This window comes from Medicago sativa, chromosome 4 (genome assembly GCF_051527215.1).
Source record: "Medicago sativa cultivar Bolivia chromosome 4, Bolivia_mono, whole genome shotgun sequence".
Classification (NCBI taxonomy): Eukaryota; Viridiplantae; Streptophyta; class Magnoliopsida; order Fabales; family Fabaceae; genus Medicago; species Medicago sativa.
This window is the reverse complement of record NC_140752.1, coordinates 54,799,579-54,821,256: the sequence shown is the minus strand read 5'-3', so window position 1 is coordinate 54,821,256 and position 21,678 is coordinate 54,799,579. Positions and strand designations below refer to the sequence as shown.

Genomic DNA, 21,678 nt, shown 5'->3' with positions numbered 1-21,678 from the left:
GCTATTTCATGTTGTTGCATTTATTTTGCGACTATGTCAGGTTTTATGTAGATGTTGACACTCATGTTGCAACTTCTTGATGGTCTTAATGATAATCTGAGAATCTGTTCTCAGTATTTTTGAATGTACATGTTCCTTATGTTGATGCTCTCTGGAATGTTGGAACATGTCTAAGAAGACCAGTGTAGATGTTAGCACTTGTGCTAGAACATCTCTATGATGCTTCTGAGAATCTATTTCTCAGATGATGGACATGTTCCCTGCAACTGCTCAATAAAAGGTTGGAACATGTCTGTGAGACCTTGTGCAGATGTTGGCACTAAAGCTGCAACATCTTGATGTAATTCTGAGAATGTATTTTTCTTAGAATTCTTAGTGTACATGTTCCTTACTACTGCCTTATATTATGGAACATGTCTGGATGACGTTTTAAAGTCTCAGTGTTTGTGTGACCTTTGATAAGTCTGCTAGCATATATCTGCTGATAGTTTTGCTAGTTAGAGAATATTCCTTGAATATCTTATGCCCAGATCCTGAAGTTTGTATGTCTATGCATTAGAAGTTTTTGTCTGTTCAAAATATCTATATGCATGTATTCAGGGGGAGTAATGGAATATTCCTGTAAGTAGTCACTCATAAGATCTTATATTTAGGGGGAGTGATACTTCTATGTGTGCTTGTGCTAAGTCCAAGCTGGGTGAAGGATGTTGAGTCAGAAGTTCAGACATCTGTGTCTGTCACTTGTAAGTATGGAAATTTATTTTTCTCTTACTTCTATACGTTGTTGGTGACAGTACTCTGAAGACATACAAGACTGTCACATGTAAGTGTAGGAATTTATTTTTCTGTGCTTCTATAGTTGGTTGGTGACAGCACTCTGCAGGTATGAGAAATTTATTTTTTCCCTTGCCTCTATGTGTGGCAGGTACTCCTGTCTGACGTTCTGAAGGATCTTGGAACATCCTATATCTGTAGCACTAGAACTTAGTTTTCCTCTGCTCTTGAGAGAACTTGCATCTCTCTATATCCGTGTGGGAATTTGTTTTCTCTGAATGTAGCATATGAATTTATTTTTCCTATGCTCTTGTGGTGAAGGATGTTGGAACATCCTCTGTACAGGAACTTATGTTCCCTTGTTGTAGCTTAGGAATTCATTTTTCCTTTGCTCTTGAGAATATGCTACTTATCTGATCCGCTGCTGCATGTCTTTGATCTAGTGTAATACCTTTGCCAACTGAAGCTGTGATTGAAGACTCGTGAGGTATTCTATGTATGCACACTCTTGCTATCTCTAGAGTGATACTACTTGCTACTTCTTCTTCTTCTTGAATATGTGTTCGTGATAACTTGAAGAAGTGTATTTATGGTATCTCTTTAGATTCTGTGTGCTAGCTGTTTCTTCATAGGTATGGGTTCATGCTCTTGGAGAAATGGTCTTCTGTATCCCTCTGTTTTATAAGTATTGGACGTAATTTGTTTTAGCCAAAAATTTGCCAAAGGGGGAGATTGTTGGGTATTTGTGTTGGCTGCATTATTGCTAAAACAAATATCCTTGTTCTGTAAGTTGGAACCAATGTTCCAACATGTGGTTAGGCAACTCTGTAAGATGTTGGATACAATGTTCCAACATTCTGCCACAGTTCAGTGTGCCTGAGTTCATGTCTAAATGTACGCGCGCCCTCTATTGTTTAAGGAAAAAATATTTCCTTTACTTATTGACCAAGTAACGCGTATATCATCTAAGAATCAGCTGTGGAATATTTCTAAAGTAGATATTTTATTTTAGGAAATATTTTTTAATATTTGGAACGCTCCTATAAATGTTCCGACATTTTAGGACTTTCCAGAATTGTTTCTGATTCTTGTTTTGCAGATTAGCTGAACCGATCTGCAATGTGCTGAAGCCCAATGATTTATTTAGCCCAAGCTGCTTCAGTATAAAAGAAAGACTTCAAGACCTAATTGCTCATTCAAGCCGTCATTCTAAAAGTTAGATTTTTAGGGTTTGAGTCTTCATGTATTCTGCTCTTGTATCATTTGTGATGCAAGTTTAGAATCTCTTACTGTGTGCCTTTCTTGTATCACCTGTGATACTTGTGTTAGGACTGTGTGTGTGAGTTTGATACTCTTGTGCACTAGGCCGAAGTTGTGAAACAAGGTTCTAGTTGATTGTGTTGGAAGGTAACTTCTACTTTTGTTTTGGTTGAGGTCTGATAAGGTCACTGGGGCAGTGACTGGCCATTAGGATAGTGAGATGGGATCTTAGATCTAGGAGTTCATAGGTTGAAGTCTAGACGGGTAGATCCTAGGTCATATAGTGTAAACGAGGAGTTTGCTAAGAGCTATTGAATAAAGACTACACTAGTGGATTTCCTTCCTGACTTGGTAGCCCACAGACGTAGGCGTGTTGTGCTGAACTGGGTCAACAAACTCACTGTGTTCTTTACTTTCTTGTCATTTATTTTTCTTGTTTTTACTTCTGTTTATCACGCGATGTTGGAACATTAAACGGAACATTTCAAAAGTTAAAACATCTGACAGAACATATTAAAACAAGTACGCTAGAATTTCACATTTGGACTCCACACATAAAACAATTAACACGTATCCAATAGATATGAACACTAACCTATATGCAATTTACTAAAACAATGGAACCCGGATCTATTTAGTATTCATGTTAATGTTACACTAACTAGATCAAATTAGTGGTTGTCTCAACCACTAAGACACAAGAAAGGTGAACAATGTTGACTTATATAAAATTGTTCGATTCATAAAGGTGAAACTCCATAACAACTATGACGTGAGAGCCACAGTCTTTATATTTAGTCAATATAGTTCAAAGTGACCAATCGAGTTAGACGCTACCGTGGTGAGATGTGTTCATGACTTTTGGGAAAATTTGATTTTGCCCAGGACAGACAAAGGAATCAGAATGTGGATGGCTAGACCCAATGAAAAATTTAGTTTGGTTGACCCATTTATCTTGTTATGTAGATGTGTTTAATTATGTTGTTGCAATTATTATTGTTGTTGTATTATCATGTTGTTAAATTTACACTGTTGAAATCGGTTTGGTTGAATAATGTTGTTGTTGAGGTATAATGTGATTTAATGATATGTTTTTGGTGTTTTATGTTCTGAATGATTTCAAATTCTATAATCCAAAAATGCAAAACACACGCTTTGAATTTTTTTTTTTTGATAAGCAATGAGAGTAGACAGGCATCAGGAGGCATTATCGACATCTCAACTAGGTTGGCACCCCGAGATACCTCCCTCCTATGCAGCCAATCTCAAGAAATTTTATTAAAAAAATAAAAAAATATTTACAAAAGGAGAGGGGACTAGGCCAAAACCCTCCAGAGAAACCGAAAAAGAAAAATAAACAGAAGAATCAAAGAAACAGCCCAAAAAAGGTTAAGGAAATTATTAAATCCAAACATGATAAAATTGAGATTTCGAAGGATGCATGAGAGCAATTGACAGTGGAAAGAGAATTTCTTTAACAACAAACACCTGGGATTCTATTGCAAGCTCAATCCATTCTTGTGAAGAGGTCCATCATCATACGAAAATAAACACATTTTAAGGCCACAACTTTTTTTTTTTTTTTTTTGTGTTAAACCTTCTTTAAGGCCATTACTTTTGCCACCCTATGACCTTCTCACGCACCATCATTTTTTTTCTTCAAAAAATGTCCTGAGGATTTTTGGATTATAGAATCCGAAATAAGTTTTCCTCAGTTTTTGGATGGAAAATCAGTTTTCACCTTTTCGGATTATACAAACACAATAAGTAGTTTGGATGTTAAAATCAAAAAACCCAATGTAACATGACACGTTTCTTGTTTTTTTTTCTCGGATTATAAAATTCAAATACTCCATATACCCCCATCTTTTGCCAAGAATTCAGGGAAAATTAGTTTAGGTTTTATAATCTGACAAAGACTAAGTCAGTTTTTAGCAGGACATCCAATTTAAGAACCATTTTAACCATCCTAACCCCATCATATTTTTGTTTTCTTTTGATTTTCTAGGCAAATTTCGGAGCGGCCCTATCAAATAGCCTAAAAGCTGAATTTTTGACTAGGTTGATAAGGATGAGGTTAGGATAGATAAAGTGTTCTTAAACTGGCTATCCTATTTAAAAGATACTCACTCTCGTACAATTTGTATTATAAAATCTATATATAAAAGTTAACCCATGCCAATTTTGAAGCCCTAATTTTTCCTAAACCCTAATGACTAAAATTCCTGTTTTACCCTAACTAAATCGTTAAATATGAAAACAAAAAGAAAAAGAGCCTCACAGGATAAACATAAAAACGTAATCTATCTATTCTATATATAAAAGTTGTCCCAAGCCAATTTTGAAGCCCTAATTTTTCCTAAACCCTAATGACTAAAATTCCTGTTTTAACCCTAACCTAAATCTTAATTACGAAACCTAATTTAAACCTAAACCTAACAATTTTTCCTCTCTTTCTCTAACGCGTTTCTTCTTCTTCCTCTTATCATCGTCACCACCGCCAACCCTCTCCCCCCATTCCTTATGCAATCACGTATTACCGCACGGTCAGTTCTCTCCCTCTCTCCCTCTCTCTGCGACACTGCTGCTGTGACCATGGCCTTTTCGATTTCTTTTTCTTTCTGCTTCAATCATTTAAGCGAGTTACTCGCTTGCACGCATCAATTTGTTGAACGCACAAATTGATGGATCCAAGACGGCGACCGAAGGGTGATTGTTTACGTTATGAATTTGTTCTGTTGAAGTTCGATTTGATTCTGATGATTTTTGTTTTATGGTTTTTAGGTCTGAATTCAGAGAGAGGTTTACGATAGAGAATCCAAGCAACAGATCCGTTGTTGTGGTGAGTTTTGTGAAGCAATATAGTTTTACCGTGAATTTGAATTAGGTTGGGAAAGCTGATGGAAAGAAATGGAATGGATATAAAGGTTGAATTAGGTTAGGATGTTGTGATAATTTCACCTCTGTTCCACTGAAGAAAGTTAATATAAATCTTAATCCGTGTTTTGATTTTAAATCATTTTTGTGATTTATGTGTATTTTAAGATCCGGGTCATTTTGAAGATGCGATGCAACATGTATTTGTTTTTGGTATATTAAGAGGATGTAGTTGGTTCTGGAATACAAAAAGGAGGTAACAAAATCCTAAATTTTGTTGCACTTTTTCCATTCAAATTTGTATGTCTATTGTTTTGATTTAATTGTTGTGTCGTTTATGTTGTCTATTCATTCCATTGTTCAAAGAACTAGCTACAATCATAAGCAAAAAAGGTACGAAAATTGTATTTTTTGGTTGTTTCAATGGTATCACTTCAATATCTTTTTATAAATATTATTTCATCTCACCAACTTCGCAATTTGATAGAAGTGATTTAACGTGGTTTCAATTTTACTATTTCCTTCTCACACAATTTATGCTAGCATATTTTTTTTCTTCTGTTTCTTTAGGAGCTGTAACTTCTCTTATAGTTAGTGTGACTAGGTTTGAGTTCATATGTTGAAGATGATGATGGAGAGTGAGGCTTTGATGAGAAGGTGATGCTTTTACAGGTTTCTTTCCCCTTCAGGTTTTTCACTTATAGTTCTTTCCTTTTTGTGTCCTACTTTTTGAAACATTGTATTTGCATCAGGCTTGCCTTGATTTAAAGCTATATATGTTTTGTTGTTCTCCACTTCTTTGTGTGTGTTGCTGATATTTGTTGTAGTATCTTGCTTGACAATATGTAATTACCTCTTAATTATTTAACATATGATTTTGGTTTTTGAAAGGAACATATGAATCTGCTATTATTTTTCATTCTGTGTTGCTAATCATTTGGCAAGAACATATGAAGTGTGTTACATATTTTTGCAAGTGGGCATACTTATGGAATCACATTGTAGCTTACTTTATATCAAGGTACTTTGCTATGTTCTTCTCTATTGACTTCAACCAAGGCACGAGTATTTTCTCATTTCTCTATAGTTTTTTTTTTTTTGAGGAATCATTTCTATAAAGGTGTTTGCTCATTATCTGTATCATTTTATGAAGGCAGAGTGACGTATGAGAACGATCAGAATCTTAAGGCGACTAAGCTTGGTTTGTGGCTTCTAGGGACAAAGGAAAATGAGGAAGAAACAACATTATCTATTAGAGTCTGCTCTACATGTGTAATGTCTTCCTTTTTCATATTATTTCAAGTTGCAAGTAATTTAAATTGAGTTTTAAGGTAGTTTTCTTTGACTGCTATAAGGAGCTTATTTCATAAGGTTATACTTAGATGTGTATATTTTTTATCCAAGCTTATTTTGGGTTTCTGTGGTGACTTTATCAAAATCACGGTGCGCCACCGTGATTTAGAAAAAATTATAGGGTGCAGCTTTTACAATAACCATTATTCTATCCTTTGTGTGCATTTAAAAAATTAACTAATGATTTGCCTAAAGTTTCTAATTTGTTTTACTGGTCTGATTACAGTCCCTCTCTCTGATAATTTTCTACAACTATCGAAGATTTGGTTGAATCAGCTGAGGTTAATTATTTTGTTCATGATTTTCGCAAGATTACTCTTCATTCTACTGTTTTATGCCAAAATTAATTTATTTTGTGTGTGTAACAATGTTACTTCGTAGATGCTTCAGTTCAGTGTTGGCAAGAACCTGTGAGTTTAAGACTGGTATAGGATGGTCTATCAGGCATACAGTAAATGTGCATCGAGAGTTATTACTATTATTGTGAAGATTTTATGTGAAAAATGACAAGGTCTGCAATTCTGAGGCAAGTTAAATAATCTCTAATTTTAACTTAAAAGTGTATTGTCGATAAGTTTATACTTTTTTTTTTCTACAATCAATGATTTAGAATACTACTGAAGGAGGGATTTGATATTCGCTCTAGAGTAAACCATGTGAATCTGTGGATGCCTATTTTATCTTTCGATGAACAGCAACGACATCCAATTTGAGTTTTCTATATCAACTCATATTTTGTATGTTTAAAAAAGATAGATATTCACCCAAATAAATAATGAAAATCCATTTCATCTTAATTTTATATATGATAGTAATTTCTATCATGATTCTCAATCTTTTTGTATGATGGACAACCAATTAAGTTAACAATCCTTAATCAACACATGGTTGACATTTACTTGCCGTGCATCGAAAAAAATTATGGTAAGCTAGAAGTTTGATCATGTCAATGTATATGGTTGTTGAATATATGGTATGGTAGACTATTATCCATTTTTACCCTCGGTTGCAGGGGTAATAGTTGCTGAATAAATTATGGTTGTTGAACTTTGGTCTGTTAGTAAAATGAGTATGTGGTAAAATAGCTATCAATGAATGTGGTCAGAGATTACGCGCTTTCTGAATGGCAGTTTATCAGAGTTTAAAAAATATACATGAAAAGGACATTGAAAAAAGTTTAGTTTCATTAGTTTATACCAGCTGTTATGAACAAAAACTCTTCAGAACAAATTCATGGAAACCCTTCAATCACATTAAGTCCTTATCTGTTGTATCATTAAATTTAATGATTGGATGAGTGAGGGTCATTCATGTTCTGATGTGAATGATGCAGAAATGGATACATGAGGATGCGCAAATCATGTATATTGTAGGTGCCATAGTGTCATGGTTAAACCAGATGTCCATAAAAATGGCTGATATACCTGAGCCTTTTTTTTTCTCACATTTTTTTTGGAAATTAGGTTAAGGTTTTACCATCTACAAGCAAGCTCTTATATAGCAAGGTTATCAATCTGAGTGTGTTTATAAGGATGCCTGTCAATTAAATCCATTCATTATGATTTCAATTGGATGTGAGCTATAGGCTATCAGAAGGATATTTGCACAATTTGTTAAAATGACACAATGGACTTGCTTGCACGTTTTACCACACATTATGTAATTAGTACACTCTATTCTATGTTGTCATAATTTTTTATTTATTTAAGCAATCACGATTTCTCTTGCACAGGTTTATGTTATCAATGAGATAAGTACTCATCATTTCTCTAAATACATGTGAAGGTGTTGGCATGGTTTGATTTCCCTTGAAGGGCGGCTGCATTCCCCCATACATAAGCCACTACCATTTTGGATAATCATGATTATCACTTCCTGTGATTGTTTTGTAAAACTTCAGGTAAAGTTCCTAAATCTTTAGTCTTAAAACTTTTATGTCAACTATAGTGTTTTTATGTAAAATTCATCATATATTGATTTCAACCTCTGAAGTATCATGAACTCGATTCGAGATGTGACTATTTTTAGTAGTGAAATTGAGTAGTTGTGATGTGATGAAGTGTAGTATTGATCAAGTGATGTTGATGGAGTTTTGTGCAGAAATGAAGAAATTAATAGGGAATACTTCTATGATATGGCTGAGTTCAAGCAAAGGGGTCGACTTCATCTGAAATTATTGTTATTTTTATGAAATTGCATTGCAGGTTTGTGAAGATGAACCTTTATCAATTATATTAAAGGTGCAAGCACAAATGAAGATAGTTTTTTTGGTACCTGTGTTGAAGCTAGGCTCCCATAAAGGATAAGTATACAAGACTCTCAAAGTGGGTTGGAAAAGTGGGCAAATGTTTAAGTCTTCCATATAATTAGTGTACATAATGAAATTTTCTGTTATGTTGCTTTGATAGTGGATTGTACTAAAAATGAGGGGCGAACATCATGATGTGCTCTTACTTATTGCATGTAGGTGGGCAGTGGCTCTGTTGCTGTCATGACAGTGCAGCACCTGTTTCACCTGTTTTTTTTCTGGTTCGGTACCTGTTTCTGCTGCTGTTTTTTGACTGATCTCTCCGCTTCAGGTGCTTGGGGGGTTCCGGTTTTTAGTGTTGCGATTTCCGCAGGTTGTGGCATAGTTATGGGTCTAAATTCCGGTGGTTATTATTGGATTTCAGTGTCATATCTTACGCTATTTCGCTTCGTTTCGTTAGTGGGGCTGTTATGAATTTGTGTGGTATTATAGTTTTGGTTGTTTGGGTGGATGTTACGCATATATGCGGCCTCTTTGTTTTTATTTTCCACCGTCTCTTAGCGTATTGCGAGTGTTTTGGTTATCCATAATATTTTGCTGATTCAAAAAAAACTTATTGCCACTTAAGATCCTTTTCACATTGATATTTTTTTGGCTATACTTAGTGTTTGATTATATTAGTGCACATTTGAAGCTTCAATTTTTTTTAGTTTTTTTTTTATACTTAGTAATATCTTTTGTAATTTTTTTGTTGAACCTTATTCCCTTAAAGTAAAGCATTTTTTCACTGATGTTAACAGTATGAATGCATGATTCAATGATATTGAAATCACTATAAAAAAATATGATATTGAAAGCATTGTCCATTTGAAAAAGCTATTGAATGAATGATTATTTATTATTTTTTGCTAATATGAATGAATAATTAAATGACATAGCAAATCATTTATGTGATTGCTACTATTTTTAAGCGTCTTTCTAACAATTGCTTCAATGATCCATAAAATGAAAAATTGGGTTAAAAATAATTGTGTATTTTGTCAAGTAATAATTATACCATCTTTTCTTCCAAAAAATTACACCACTTTTCTTTCTATTTATTTTTGTAACAAAAAAAAAATTAGAAGCAACTATACATTTTACACATGTTTTACAAACATTTCATGTGTGCATCACAAAGACCTGTGCATCAATCGTGATCTTTCAAGTTTCAAAGACGACAGTTTCTTTTAGTTGTCTCATTTTTCGTGACAATTAACGAGAGCCAAGGGCAATTACTGTGACATGTTGGATTATATTTCTCAACGCCAGTATTTTCACATTGACAATTATATGTTGTTGTTTCGAGAGTTACATCCAGAGGAGGGCGATAACCAATGAAGATGGTGAAGATATTGATATAACGTCTAATGTTGTGTACGAAAAAGTATTTCGAAATGTGTAATATTCCATAATATATGCTATGTTGTCATTAAAAACCGTTTATTTCTTTGGTGTAACATGTTTGGTTGGCAATACAATATTTATCGATATTGTAGCTTTTGTTTGGCGATAAATTTCATTTATGTATTTTAATTATTTAAATTTCTTTCCACTATATCTCGGTCTATAATATATCAAATTATTCTAACTCATAAGACCCGTGCGGCGCACGGGTCTGCGTTCTAGTCCAAACTAATTTTTCTAAATTCTTAACTCAAGAAAAATGCATATGAGTATTTGAATTTTAAGATCAATAAAATAAAATAAAAATAAAAAAAAAGAACAACCTATTGAGTTTTTGTATTTAAAAATCTGAATAATAAGTGTGAAAAACGTATTTTCCAAAAAAAAAAAAGAAGGGAAAACTGGATTGTATAAGCCACCATCTCTTTTTCCCTTGTCTCAGAAACAAGTTGCAGTTCCACTAAAACTCGCAATCTGACCGCTAATTGCACCTCCCTTCGAGATTCCGCGATTGACAACATTCAACTACGCTTTGAGGGTATTTTTTTTCTTTCTGTATTTCTTTACTCTTGTTTGTTTTAATTTTTTTTTTCTTCATTATAATGTGGTGCTTTGTTACATGAATTTATTACATTCTGTGTAGTTGGTTCATAATTTATGGATTAAAAACAATAATTTGTGTGTATTACATAGTTTTGGCCGTTTGAATTGGCTTATTTAAGCTTATTCGTCGATAGTTTGAGTGTGTGTTTGGTTCTGCAGTGAAAATAATTTATTCTTAATAACGGTGAGTTGAATGTAAAGTGGTTTATATCTGGATAAGTTCGATTAAAAATGAATTTAACAGTAACTTTGAATGTAAAAATTAACTATAGAATCAAAAGCTCCAATTTATAGATTCAAGTTAGAATCAATTCTGGAGGTAAAATCAATTTTACTTGAGAGCAACGAAACATGTCAAAATCAATTCGACACCTCCGGAATCAATTTTGGTTCCTCCAAAAATGGAATCAGACATACACTAAATTTATTTTAGCTTTTGTTGTAGAAATAACTTATGCATAAGTACTTATATGATAAACGCTCATGCTATAAGCGCTTAACTAAACTGTTTATCCAAACAAGGGTTATTTATATGTGTGTATTGCGTTTGTGTTGATTCACAGGTTGAATTTTCGTTATGATGAAAGTAAGTAAGGGGAAAAAGGGCATACGAACAGGCGAGAAGAAGAAGAAAAGTAAGGTGGAACAAAATGCTGATGTTGAGACAGTGGATAATAGAATGCAGCTTGTAAAGGGGAAAAAGGCGAAAGTTATTACTATCCGAAGAAGGAAGAACAAGGACAAAAATCTAGCTGGAAGAGAAAACGCAGAAGCTGTTGACGTTGTTGTAGAAGAGCAAAATGGTGAGTTAATGATAGTGGTGTGGCTTCTATCAGTATTTGCTATTTGCCACGAAATTATCATTCACAATATCTTGAAGTCGGAAACCACCAAGTAGTCGGCCCGCATAGCCATACACACGATGTGTCGGTTGAAATGCCAAACCAATTGCATTAAGGCATCCGGCTTTTGTGAGTTCTGTGATAACAATGTTTCGTGACATTTAGTATTTTTCGGCTTGTATATTGTGAACAAGATATTTTACTGTCTATAAGTATATAAATGTTTTACGTTTTTCTACTGCTCGCACTTTGTTGAACATTTCCCTATATGAATTGGTTGTTTCAGTTGATCACGGGATGCAAGTTACGGAGGGAAAAAAGGCGAAAGTTTCAACCAGCCGAAAAAAGAAAAACAAGGACAAAAATCTAGTTGGAAGAGAAAATCTAGAAGATGTTGAAGTTGATTTAGAAGAGCAAAATGGTGAGTTGATGACAGTGGCGTGGCTTCTCTACTGTGATTGTGAACAAGATATTTTACTGTCTATAAGTGCATATAAGTGTATAAATGTGTTATGTTTTTGTACTGGTCGCAATTTGTTGAATTTTCTCTGAAATAAATCGGTTGTTTCAGTGGATCCTGAAATGGAGATTATAAAGGGAAGAAAGGTGAAAGCTACTACTAGTCGAAAAAGGAAGAACAAGGACAAAAATCTAGTTGGAAGACAAACACCAGAAGATGAAGTTGATTTAGAAGAGCAAAATGGTGAGTTGATGGTTATGATGTGGCTTCGATTCTGTGAACAAAATATTTTGAACTACTCATGTTGATCTTACCTTTTTTCCTCAATGATGTCAGATGGAATAGTGGAACATAGTGATTCTAAAGAAGAGGAAGTCAAAGACTCCAAGAAGCACAGAGATTCTAATGTTGAAGCAGCTATCAAACCTTGTAATAAACTGCACTTTCTGGTTGATTCCATTGTCGTATTGTGAAACACCATTTTCCTCATAGAATTTTTCTCTGTTTTGTAGGTAGGTCAAAGCAAGATAAGAAGAAAAGAAGAAAGGAAGTTCTAAAATCACCAGAAAAGGCAGAACAAAATCATCAGGATGACATTCATATTATTTCCTCTGGAGATGATGACTGCTCACATGGAATGAAAAGTATGAACTCCTTTTTTTTTCTTCGCAGAATTACTTTATATTTGGTCAAAACTACAAATGACGTGCACAAACTTAATGTTATGAACATATATTTTTGTAATGTCAGCATAGTTACATATTGTGAGGTTAGTTTTACATGTACATTGGAACAATTTACAATGGTAATTGCTATACATATACATACAGTAATGGATAAACGTTTCAACATTCTTTATGTTGACTGTCATGTGCATATGTCTTTCATCCTTTTCCAACATCCACCCTACTGCCTAAGAGTGACCATATTGTTTACCATTATTCTTTCGACCGTTGACTATTGGATTGTGGTGCATCCGTGTGCTTTGTGCATATTTGTATATTTATTGTTATACATGGTATAGTTTCTGCATATTTGTATGCTATTGTCTATTTATCATCATAATTATATAGCTTTTGACTTGGGAATACTCAAACTGCAGAGTGGATCATGGAATACCATCAAAGTAGACCTGGGTTGGAGGTGTTGCAAAATCAAATTGAAGACTATTTAACTACATACGAGGAAAAATTGGAAGAGGTAAATATTTTGAACAACTTTCTTAAAGCAAAACAGAAGTCGGATGTTCTTGTCAGATATTGTCTCAAAATTTTGCTACTTTATGCAGATTTCTTCCTAATTATAGTCAGATAACCCTTTTATCAGGGGGGATAATAATCATGCCATGAATTTTATTATACAGCGAAATTAAATTGATGTTGGAAAATATTTTATTTAGGGTTATTTTTTGTATACCGACTAGTTCTATGGCCTTGAAAAATAACTTGTAAAAGTCATTTTTCATACATCTGGGCATTAACGTATGAATCCAAGTTATATTTGTATAAGGTTTAATGCTGCTTTGTCTCGTGTGCTTAGCACTTGATGCTGTCTGCTTTTGACAGAGCTTTTCTGTTTATGGGGTATGGTAGTTGGTGCTTAAATTTGGTGTTAGGATGTGGAGGATAGATTCAATTTGTATTCATAGAGTATCTTAATGAATTGATATGTATCTCACATATCTCACAGCTGTAAAGCCATTGACTCAGTATCCTGCGTGCATATCATTTTAATATTCTCTTTCCTTATGTGCAGAATTTAACTCGTCAAAAAAGAGAGTAATTGATAGAAATATGATTTTGATGAGTAAGAATAAGGAATCTCTCCCTTGATTACAGAACAGTAATGCATAATCATGAGGGTCTGCAACCTCCTTACCCAACATGCCTTGTTTCTTCTAACTTTCTCAGCTCAACTAATCTAACTAAGAAATCCTGCGTCCTGACCAACAGTTCTGATGGATACCAATCAATAGTCTCCCGAAACGTTCTTCTTCTATTTGCTGAAAACATTCCACAATGATAGATAAGGTTCCAATCTTGATACATGATTACCAAGATACAGATGAGAGCCAATAATGGCCTCTGGTGGGTTCCAAAGACCTTCAATGTTCACGAGTCAAAACGACAGATAGCTGAATGGTTTTAGAAGTGACATCTATTTTGCCATTGATGTCTCTAAAGAAATCTATATATTTCTCTGTATTTTCTCTTGGCCATTGCTGCAGCAACAATGGCGCACATGTTTCAGCAAGTGGAAGAGTGAATTCATAGATAACTTGGAATGCAAATATAAATTACTTTCCACGAGAACCTTGACCATTGTAACTGAAATGACAGATCCAAAGTGGTTACCTAATGAGCCACGGAACAAACATCAAGGGAAACAACCCAATAGAGACCTATTCCTCCTTCAAGCTTCACTTCTCATACTGTCTTGCCCTCAAAGTTCTAACACCTTTCTCTTCCTTAAGTTGGGTTTGTCATTTCAAAATCAATATTCTTCAGCACCCTAGCAGGACGAAAGGCCTAGTACTCTCCCACGACAACGCCCTTTATAATCTCTCATCTCACACCCCAAACTAACTCACTTTGCCATACTCCAGTGTTTAACGTTCCATGTTCAATTTACAGCTATGAATGATCCCATATTTGTTCCTTATTTTGATTTCCATGCAATTATTTTTTGGTCAATGCAGGAAAGAAAAGCAAAAGAAGCCCTTGCTGCAGAAGGGGGATGGACGGTGGTTCAACACCACAAGGGTAGGAAGAAAACTACCGACTCTGAAAGTGGGATTGCTGTGGGCTCGGTTGCTCAAGCTGCTCTAGAGAATAAATTGGCCAAAAAGAAAAATAAAGAAGTTGGTCAAGATTTCTACCGCTTTCAAAAAAGAGAAGCTCAGAGAAATGGTATGACTTGTTTTTCATAATATTTTGCCATATTTTTATATCCTAGGTAATTTCTAGCTGTTTCTGATGTTGCAAAATACATCTACTTCTGTTAAAACAAATAGTCAATAGTTAAATTTAAACCAACGACGTTGGTGGTTTAAATAAAGGAAAATCATAAACATGTTAATTAGGGGGGTGGCGGGTTCCATCTATATTTGCACCAACATGGAGCAGATCTTTTAGCTGATGTTATTTGTGTTTCTTTTAGTTTATGAAATATTAGGGTTATTAGTGTTGTGTTACTCATATACTACAAGTGCTAGACCTAATAGTATAAAGGATTCATTAGCCCTATTTGTGATATTTCTCGCTTCCCTAATATCTTTGTTTCTATGATTTAAAACCCTTCTGCCATTAAATTAAAATTCTACGCACAAAAACACTAGCAGTAATGTTTCTGGATGTTCATGAAATGATCGCCATCTTGTTGCTGGAACACCTTATAAATTATATGATTTTATGTGAGCTCATTCATACTTTTATGTGCTGTCTTAAACTAGTACATGGTAACATTCAAAGTTATTTTTTCGATGATCAAACTGAGATAAACCATTCATGTTTTGCTTGCAGAGCTAATGGAATTGCAGAGCAAATTTGAGGAAGATAAAAAACGTCTGCAGCAGTTGAGAGCTGCTAGGAAATTCAGACCTTATTAAATGATGTTGCTACTATAGCAGCCAAGGTTCATGGTTCTTTTCTTAGGGGAGCAGATTTTATTTATGGAAGTACTGAAGTTGAACTATCCTTTATGATTCCTAAACTTTGTTCATTTACCATTCCAATTTTGTCAAAAATATTTCTAGATGTAAGGAACTAGTTATTCAATATCATTTGCTTCTTTCTTTTCACGTCTTTTCTATGGAGTACTATTCAATCCCTTGGAACAGTCTTTTCCCAATGAAAAATCCCAAGTCATAAAACACACAAGCAATAAGAATTTCCAAGCCCCACATCTAGATTCAATCCCCTAAAAAAAATCTAGATTGAAGATAAAGGTAATTTTTCAACCAAATTAGTCAAAATCTGATGAAAGTAACCGGTAAGGATTTTATCCTTTTATCCTTTTTTGTACACAGGAAAATATCTTATCCTAAACCAAACAAATTTGGACTAAATCAAGCACATAGTTTATAGTTAGGTATTTGATGATTATTACAAGTAGGAAAAGTTCTATTTCTTAAGATCAAAGTGACAATGAAATTAAATAATAAAAAAAAGGAAGAAAAAAAAAAACTTTAATAGTAAGAAGATACTAGAAACTTGACGCCAGCATGCAATCACAACTAGAAGAATCTTATTTCATGACACCAGCTTTCAGCTTATGATAGAGGAATTAATTGTATAATAAAGAAACCAATAGAAATTTCAATTATATTATTATTTTTTCGCCTGCCTTATTTGAACAATATACTTGACAAACAAGATTGAGCTTATGTTATGCAAGCTGGCCATTATACTTTTATTTTATAGAAGTATACATCATCATGAAGATTCATGAATATTATTATATTTGGGTCTTTATTTATCAATTTATTATTGGTGATTCACCAGGTCATCGACGAATCTATAGTAGAAGATGCTAATCTCTAAAAATATGACAAATTACGTTTGAATTTCTCAATCGAAGAGGTGTCTCTATTTACTCACCTAACTAGTATCTTGTACTACCTCCGTCTCGTTTTATCTGAGTCAGTTTGGTTTTTCACACAGATTAAGAAAAATGTATAAATAAAGGGGAAAGTAGAATATATTGTATTGGGAATGATGAAAGTAGTATTAATTAGAGTTATATTGTATTGGGAATGATGAAAGTTGTATTGAAAATTGAAATGGCTCAGTTATTTTGGGACACTTTTTTTTAGAAAATGGGTCAGATATTCCGGAACGGAGGGAGTATATGATTTTCTGTATGCATCGGTTGGACTTTTAGAGTTGTCAAAATTAATTCAAGGGTTGTTAAATTGATCTTGATATTTTTCATTAAAATTTATTTTCTCTTTATAATTGATTTCAGTTTGAAGCTAGAATTTGTAATTTTTTTACTTCAAATGTGATTTTTACAACAAATTTATTGTTCTACACATTTTGCACGCATGTATTCAAATATATTTCATTTTATATTCCACTTATTTTTAACTAAAATTAATTCATTTAAAATCAATTTTTGTCCCAATCGAAACAAATAATCTGATGGAGGAAACTTATAAAAAAAAAAAACAAAAAATATAATATTATGATTCCTTGTACCAAAAAAAGTAATACTATAAGATTCCTTAAAATGTTGAAAATGAGAAGTTGCATTACAGGTTGTAAAGTTGACTATAGTTGCCATTTGGCTTTGGTCATGTTTATGTCCAAATTCAAACTACTAAGTTTCCTTTTGATGATACATGCAATGACGTAACAACATCTATTTATATTGTTGTCTTATCTTATTGTGACAATAGAACAAATCATTACAAACATAATATTTCAACTTTGATCAAAAGAAGAAGCTTAATTACAAAGATAAAATAAAAATGGTGGAAAAGAAAGTTGTGATTATAGGAGGTGGTGTTGCTGGTGCTGTCCTTGCTAAAACTATACAACATCATGCTAATGTCACTCTTATTGATCCGTGAGCTCTCTCTTTCTCTCTTTGTAGTTCAATTCAATCCATGCTCTTTTTTTTTTCTTCTATTCAATTTTGTATGCTTGATTTTTATAGTTTGTGTCAAATTATATTGAGTGGTAATTAAAATAATATCAATTGGAAGTTTCCGAGTCCCAAACCTTTAGTCGGTCTTTACTTATCTCTTGACCGAACTCTCGTTCTCTCTCTAGGAATTGGAGGGTTAAAAGAAAAAAGTTGAATGGTAATTTTGACATGGCACTGTAGTGTGCACTCTTAGAATTAAGAAAGTCATAGTAAGATTTATAATATTTGATGCATAGTGATTATTTATTAGGTAACTAAGCACCTAACTTTTCTAACTCTCACCAAGATCCACTACATATGTAGGCATAGGGTTTTTAAAATCGCAATCCTGGGCACATCACCATTATTGTTATTATAGAGAATCGTGTTGTCAAATACGGTCTTAATCAGTTTCATTGTGATCCTGATGGTGTTTTAAATTGAGGTTGCTGTCGTGATTACTATGCTACGAACTTTTATATTGTCGTAAAATGATGACCAATGTGGTTGAAGAGACCACAATTGCAGAGACCTCTAAAACATTTAGATTATGGAGATCTCTAGACCTTTATAATTTAGCTGCAATTGCAGTCGTGGACCGCAATTTAAAACGGTATCGGAGACTTTTATGTTTGATCGCAGTCTTGGATTTTTAGTTAAAACCGTACACGAAACTTGCAGTGTAAAGTGTTTATAGTGACTAATAAGAGTTGTTGAACACAGGAAGGAGTATTTTGAGATTCCATGGGCAAGTTTGAGAGCAATGGTGGAGCCATCCTTCGCAGAAAGGACAGTAATCAACCATAGAGAATATTTCACAAAAGGTGACCTTGTTATATCAAGTGCCATCAACATAACTGAATCTGAAGTATTCACTGCTGATGGCCGTGAAATTGCCTATGATTATCTTGTTATCGCAACTGGTCATACGGAATCTATCCCCAAAACAAGGACCGAAAGACTTGACCAATACAAAGGAGGTAAGCAATGATACTTAGTGGTAACTCTCTAGGCTTTAGAAATATCTAATTTCAACTGATCAAATATCAATCAGGGTTTCAAGCCGTGGTCGTGTAGCGATCCTTGATATTGTAAGAAATCACAGTTAGATGCTGCTGATGCGACCTCCATTGCAGTTGTTTTTTGGTTTCTGAGACATTGAAAACCTTGATGCTGCAATCAAGATCGCAATCGAAGACCTTTGTTTCAAGACTCTCTATAACTCTTGATCTTGCATTTGATCAAAGTTCCACCATACTATTAATTGCTAGAATTTGGATTTCCTACCATCAATAATCTCACACAATCAGCACAATGGTGGCCGTTTGCTCGAGATTGAACTGTCCATATTTCAATACAGATTTTTTATTTGTTAAAATCTATAAAACCGAACTTGAAATCCGGACCGTCCAATCTCAATCCAACAATCATTGATGTGTTTAATGTGTGAGATTGTTGACTATAGATAATCCGGTTTCAAATTGCAATTGCCTAATTTATGTCAAGTTGTGTGAAAGATTTTCAATGTATAAATTCCATTTGAGTGATGAGGAATTCTTTTCTTTCGATGACAGAAAATACAAAGATAAAATCAGCACGTTCAGTTTTGATTGTCGGTGGAGGTCCAACTGGTGTCGAGCTAGCAGCAGAGATTGCGGTTGATTTTCCTGACAAAAAAGTGACTATAGTGCATAAAGGATCAAGATTGCTAGAATATATTGGACCAAAAGCTTCAAGAAAGACATTAAAATGGCTTCAATCAAGGAAAGTTGATGTGAAATTTGAGCAATCAGTTGACTTAGACTCCTTCACAAATGAAAATAGGACATATCAAACTTCAGTTGGAGAGAGTATAGAAGCAGATACACATTTTCTATGTATAGGGAAACCACTTGCTACAGCATGGCTTGATGAAACTTTTCTGAAAGATGATTTGGATGGTCATGGAAGGATCCAAGTTGATGAGTACTTGAGAGTGAAGGGAAGGAACAACGTTTTCGCTATAGGAGACATTACAGATATTCAAGTAAGTGCTTACCAATAAAACATATATGAAATTCAATAAGCACCATGCATTGTTGTCAGTTAGTGGCTATAGTAGCGGAATTTGAACAATTGTCTATTGATCCGCGATACGCTATTTAGCACAGATGGTTTCCAGATAGTGGTTTAAGCAGCGTTATAGCATTGTATCATAGGAGAATTTGAACAACTGATATTTTCCGCTATCTGGGATTGACCTGTCAATTGTCAATCCCAGATAGCGGAAAATAACAGTATTAAAACCTTTCACTTTCGGTATTTTCACGCAATCCTAGTTAATACAAAATTTTGATTTGAAAATTGAATTATATGTTACAGGAAATAAAACAAGGAGTGTATGCACAAGGTCATGCTCAATTAGTTGCCAAGAATCTGAAACTATTGATAGAAGGAGGAGCGAAAGAACGTAAATTAGGTACTTACAAGGCACAACCACCAATATCTATTGTTTCACTTGGAAGAAAACATGGTGTTGCACAATTTCCTTTCATGACAATTGTTGGAAGGCTTCCTGGTATGATCAAGTCAGGAGATTTGTTTGTTGGGAAAACAAGAAAGGGATTAGGACTTGAACCTAATGTTAAAAAATCTTAATTTGATATTGTGTGTATATGATTATTCAACTCATTTTTCCTAGTTATTATTTGTGTATGTTTGTGTTCATTTTGTGTTTTCTTTCGGTATATTCCATTGAATTCCAATATACCTATAGTAGTATTTGTTTATCATTTTGACTTTTGTAAGTTTTGAGAATGAAGACTTTTGTAAGTGTTGTATATTTACCTTTACATAATAGATGATTTGAAATTAGGGGTGTTCGCGGTGCGGTTTGGTTCGGTTTTGAGCAAAAAAGTCATCCAAACCGCGAGATAAAAAAGCATGCGGTTTGGTTTGGTTCGGTTGATTTTTAAAAAGTCATCCAAACCAAACCAATGCGGTTTGGATTGGTTCGGTTTGTGCGGTTTATCGCGAGATAAAAAAAAATTACATTAACTCTAATATTGCCAACTTGTTACAAAATAAACATAGGACATTTTATTTTGATGTTTATATGATAAAATATTAGGTAAAACTTATATCAAAATAGGTAAAATTAAGAAGAAACATAAGCATGAAACAAATTATTGGGAAGTAAAGAAAACAAATTCATCACTGGAAATGAATTGAAAGAGATGGAAAGAAATTATAATCGAACCTGATGGTGCAACGATGGAAAAATCGAATCAAAAGAGATTATTCTTGAGCTATGTAATTGGGCTAGTACATATTTAAGTAATATTCATTATTCTTGCGGTTTGGTTTGGTTCGGTTGCTAAGATGCAAACCGCAAACCAAACCGAACCGCGCGGTTCAGTGCAAAAGTCATCCGAATTCATCCGAACCAAGTGCGGTTTTTTGCGGTTTCGGTTTGGATTGGTTTGGTTTGCGGTTTTTCTATTGGGTTGGTTCTGTTTTGAACACCCCTATTTAAAATATTCCTTTTTTGGGCTGAAATATTATTTCTTTCTATTATATATACTTTTTTAAGCCTTAATTGTAGTTGTCTTCTTCATCTAGATTGATGAAGATGGACGTGTTGGGGTTGATATGATGGTGGATAATCTATATAATTGGATGTTTCTTCGTAATTTATGATTGCATCTAGGCTTTATTTTAAGTATTTTGTTAGGCATCTAGTCTAGCTTTGCCTTGAAACTTAACAATCATTTATCAAGTATTTTGTCTGACATCTAAGATTTGTCTTTAAGTATTTTGTCTAGGTTGTTTAGCATTATTATGACTAGTAAATAATATTTTACATCTAAGCTTTGAGTTATTTATAAGTATTTTGTGGACTTTAAACTTATTATTTATGACAATATGCAATTTATAACATATATGATGCACACACCTGGTATTTCAATCAAACATTTTCCTTCTACAACACAAAGTATGTGTCAACAAGGTATTCCTCGAGCCTCAAACATTTTGCAAGAGCAATTTGCATTGCTATCAAACAAATTGTAAACCACTTCTTGAAGTTTACCATTAACATCACTGTTATCAATTATTTGCAATATTTTCACTCCATTTTCCTCTTTCTTATCTTATTGTCCACACTCTAGACATGCAGCCCATAATTCCTTTTGAAACATATAAAAGTT

The 21,678-nt window shown here is 33.8% G+C and overlaps 3 protein-coding genes and 1 long non-coding RNA gene across 14 annotated transcripts; all 4 read left to right on the top strand.

The window, feature by feature from the left end:
• The first annotated feature begins 4,502 nt into the window (after positions 1-4,502).
• On the top strand, positions 4,503-5,050 carry LOC146929921 (uncharacterized). Of its 2 annotated transcripts, none has more exons than XR_015008300.1 (2): positions 4,503-4,580; positions 4,819-5,050. It is a non-coding gene; the product is annotated as an uncharacterized LOC146929921 (long non-coding RNA). The 2 variants fall into 2 exon arrangements; XR_015008299.1 differs by lacking the exon at positions 4,503-4,580 and adding an exon at positions 4,616-4,743.
• A 294-nt stretch (positions 5,051-5,344) lies between these two features.
• LOC146929920 (uncharacterized) lies at positions 5,345-8,884 on the top strand. Of its 10 annotated transcripts, none has more exons than XR_015006223.1 (7): positions 5,345-5,583; positions 5,889-5,932; positions 6,065-6,183; positions 6,491-6,545; positions 6,646-6,790; positions 8,050-8,164; positions 8,469-8,884. XR_015006223.1 is itself a non-coding variant. In XM_085701608.1 (6 exons), exons 1-6 carry the CDS (start codon positions 5,572-5,574, stop codon positions 8,568-8,570), a joined length of 441 nt encoding a protein of 146 aa, XP_085557734.1. In that variant the 5' UTR covers positions 5,345-5,571; the 3' UTR covers positions 8,571-8,884. The 10 variants fall into 10 exon arrangements, 2 of the variants coding, with proteins under 2 accessions (XP_085557734.1, XP_085557735.1); XR_015006225.1 differs by having other exon boundaries at positions 5,345-5,600; positions 6,069-6,183; XR_015006224.1 differs by having other exon boundaries at positions 5,345-5,600.
• Positions 8,885-10,398: 1,514 nt separating this feature from the next.
• LOC146929919 (uncharacterized) lies at positions 10,399-15,662 on the top strand. The gene is made up of 9 exons (XM_085701606.1): positions 10,399-10,496; positions 11,125-11,364; positions 11,690-11,824; positions 11,975-12,106; positions 12,200-12,292; positions 12,376-12,507; positions 12,966-13,063; positions 14,562-14,772; positions 15,385-15,662. The coding sequence occupies exons 2-9, from the start codon at positions 11,139-11,141 to the stop codon at positions 15,468-15,470; spliced, it is 1,113 nt and encodes a 370-aa protein (XP_085557732.1). The 5' UTR covers positions 10,399-10,496; positions 11,125-11,138; the 3' UTR covers positions 15,471-15,662.
• A 1,594-nt stretch (positions 15,663-17,256) lies between these two features.
• Positions 17,257-20,342, top strand: LOC146929918 (uncharacterized). The gene is made up of 4 exons (XM_085701607.1): positions 17,257-17,431; positions 18,215-18,471; positions 19,066-19,517; positions 19,853-20,342. The coding sequence occupies exons 1-4, from the start codon at positions 17,334-17,336 to the stop codon at positions 20,126-20,128; spliced, it is 1,083 nt and encodes a 360-aa protein (XP_085557733.1). The 5' UTR covers positions 17,257-17,333; the 3' UTR covers positions 20,129-20,342.
• The last annotated feature ends 1,336 nt before the right edge of the window (positions 20,343-21,678 follow it).

Excerpts from the sequence above, each read along its gene's own strand:
- LOC146929920 (XM_085701608.1), top strand. Across the intron at positions 6,182-6,490 it reads TATTAGAGTCTGCTCTACAT|TCCCTCTCTCTGATAATTTT; the intron begins GTGTAATGTCTT and ends GTCTGATTACAG. Across the intron at positions 8,165-8,468 it reads ATTGTTTTGTAAAACTTCAG|GTTTGTGAAGATGAACCTTT; the intron begins GTAAAGTTCCTA and ends ATTGCATTGCAG.
- LOC146929919 (XM_085701606.1), top strand. The coding sequence starts at position 11,139 with ATGATGAAAGTAAGTAAGGGGAAAAAGGGCATACGAACAGGCGAGAAG. Across the intron at positions 12,293-12,375 it reads TGAAGCAGCTATCAAACCTT|GTAGGTCAAAGCAAGATAAG; the intron begins GTAATAAACTGC and ends TCTGTTTTGTAG. Across the intron at positions 12,508-12,965 it reads CTGCTCACATGGAATGAAAA|AGTGGATCATGGAATACCAT; the intron begins GTATGAACTCCT and ends CTCAAACTGCAG.
- LOC146929918 (XM_085701607.1), top strand. The coding sequence starts at position 17,334 with ATGGTGGAAAAGAAAGTTGTGATTATAGGAGGTGGTGTTGCTGGTGCT. Across the intron at positions 17,432-18,214 it reads AATGTCACTCTTATTGATCC|GAAGGAGTATTTTGAGATTC; the intron begins GTGAGCTCTCTC and ends TGTTGAACACAG. Across the intron at positions 19,518-19,852 it reads GAGACATTACAGATATTCAA|GAAATAAAACAAGGAGTGTA; the intron begins GTAAGTGCTTAC and ends TATATGTTACAG.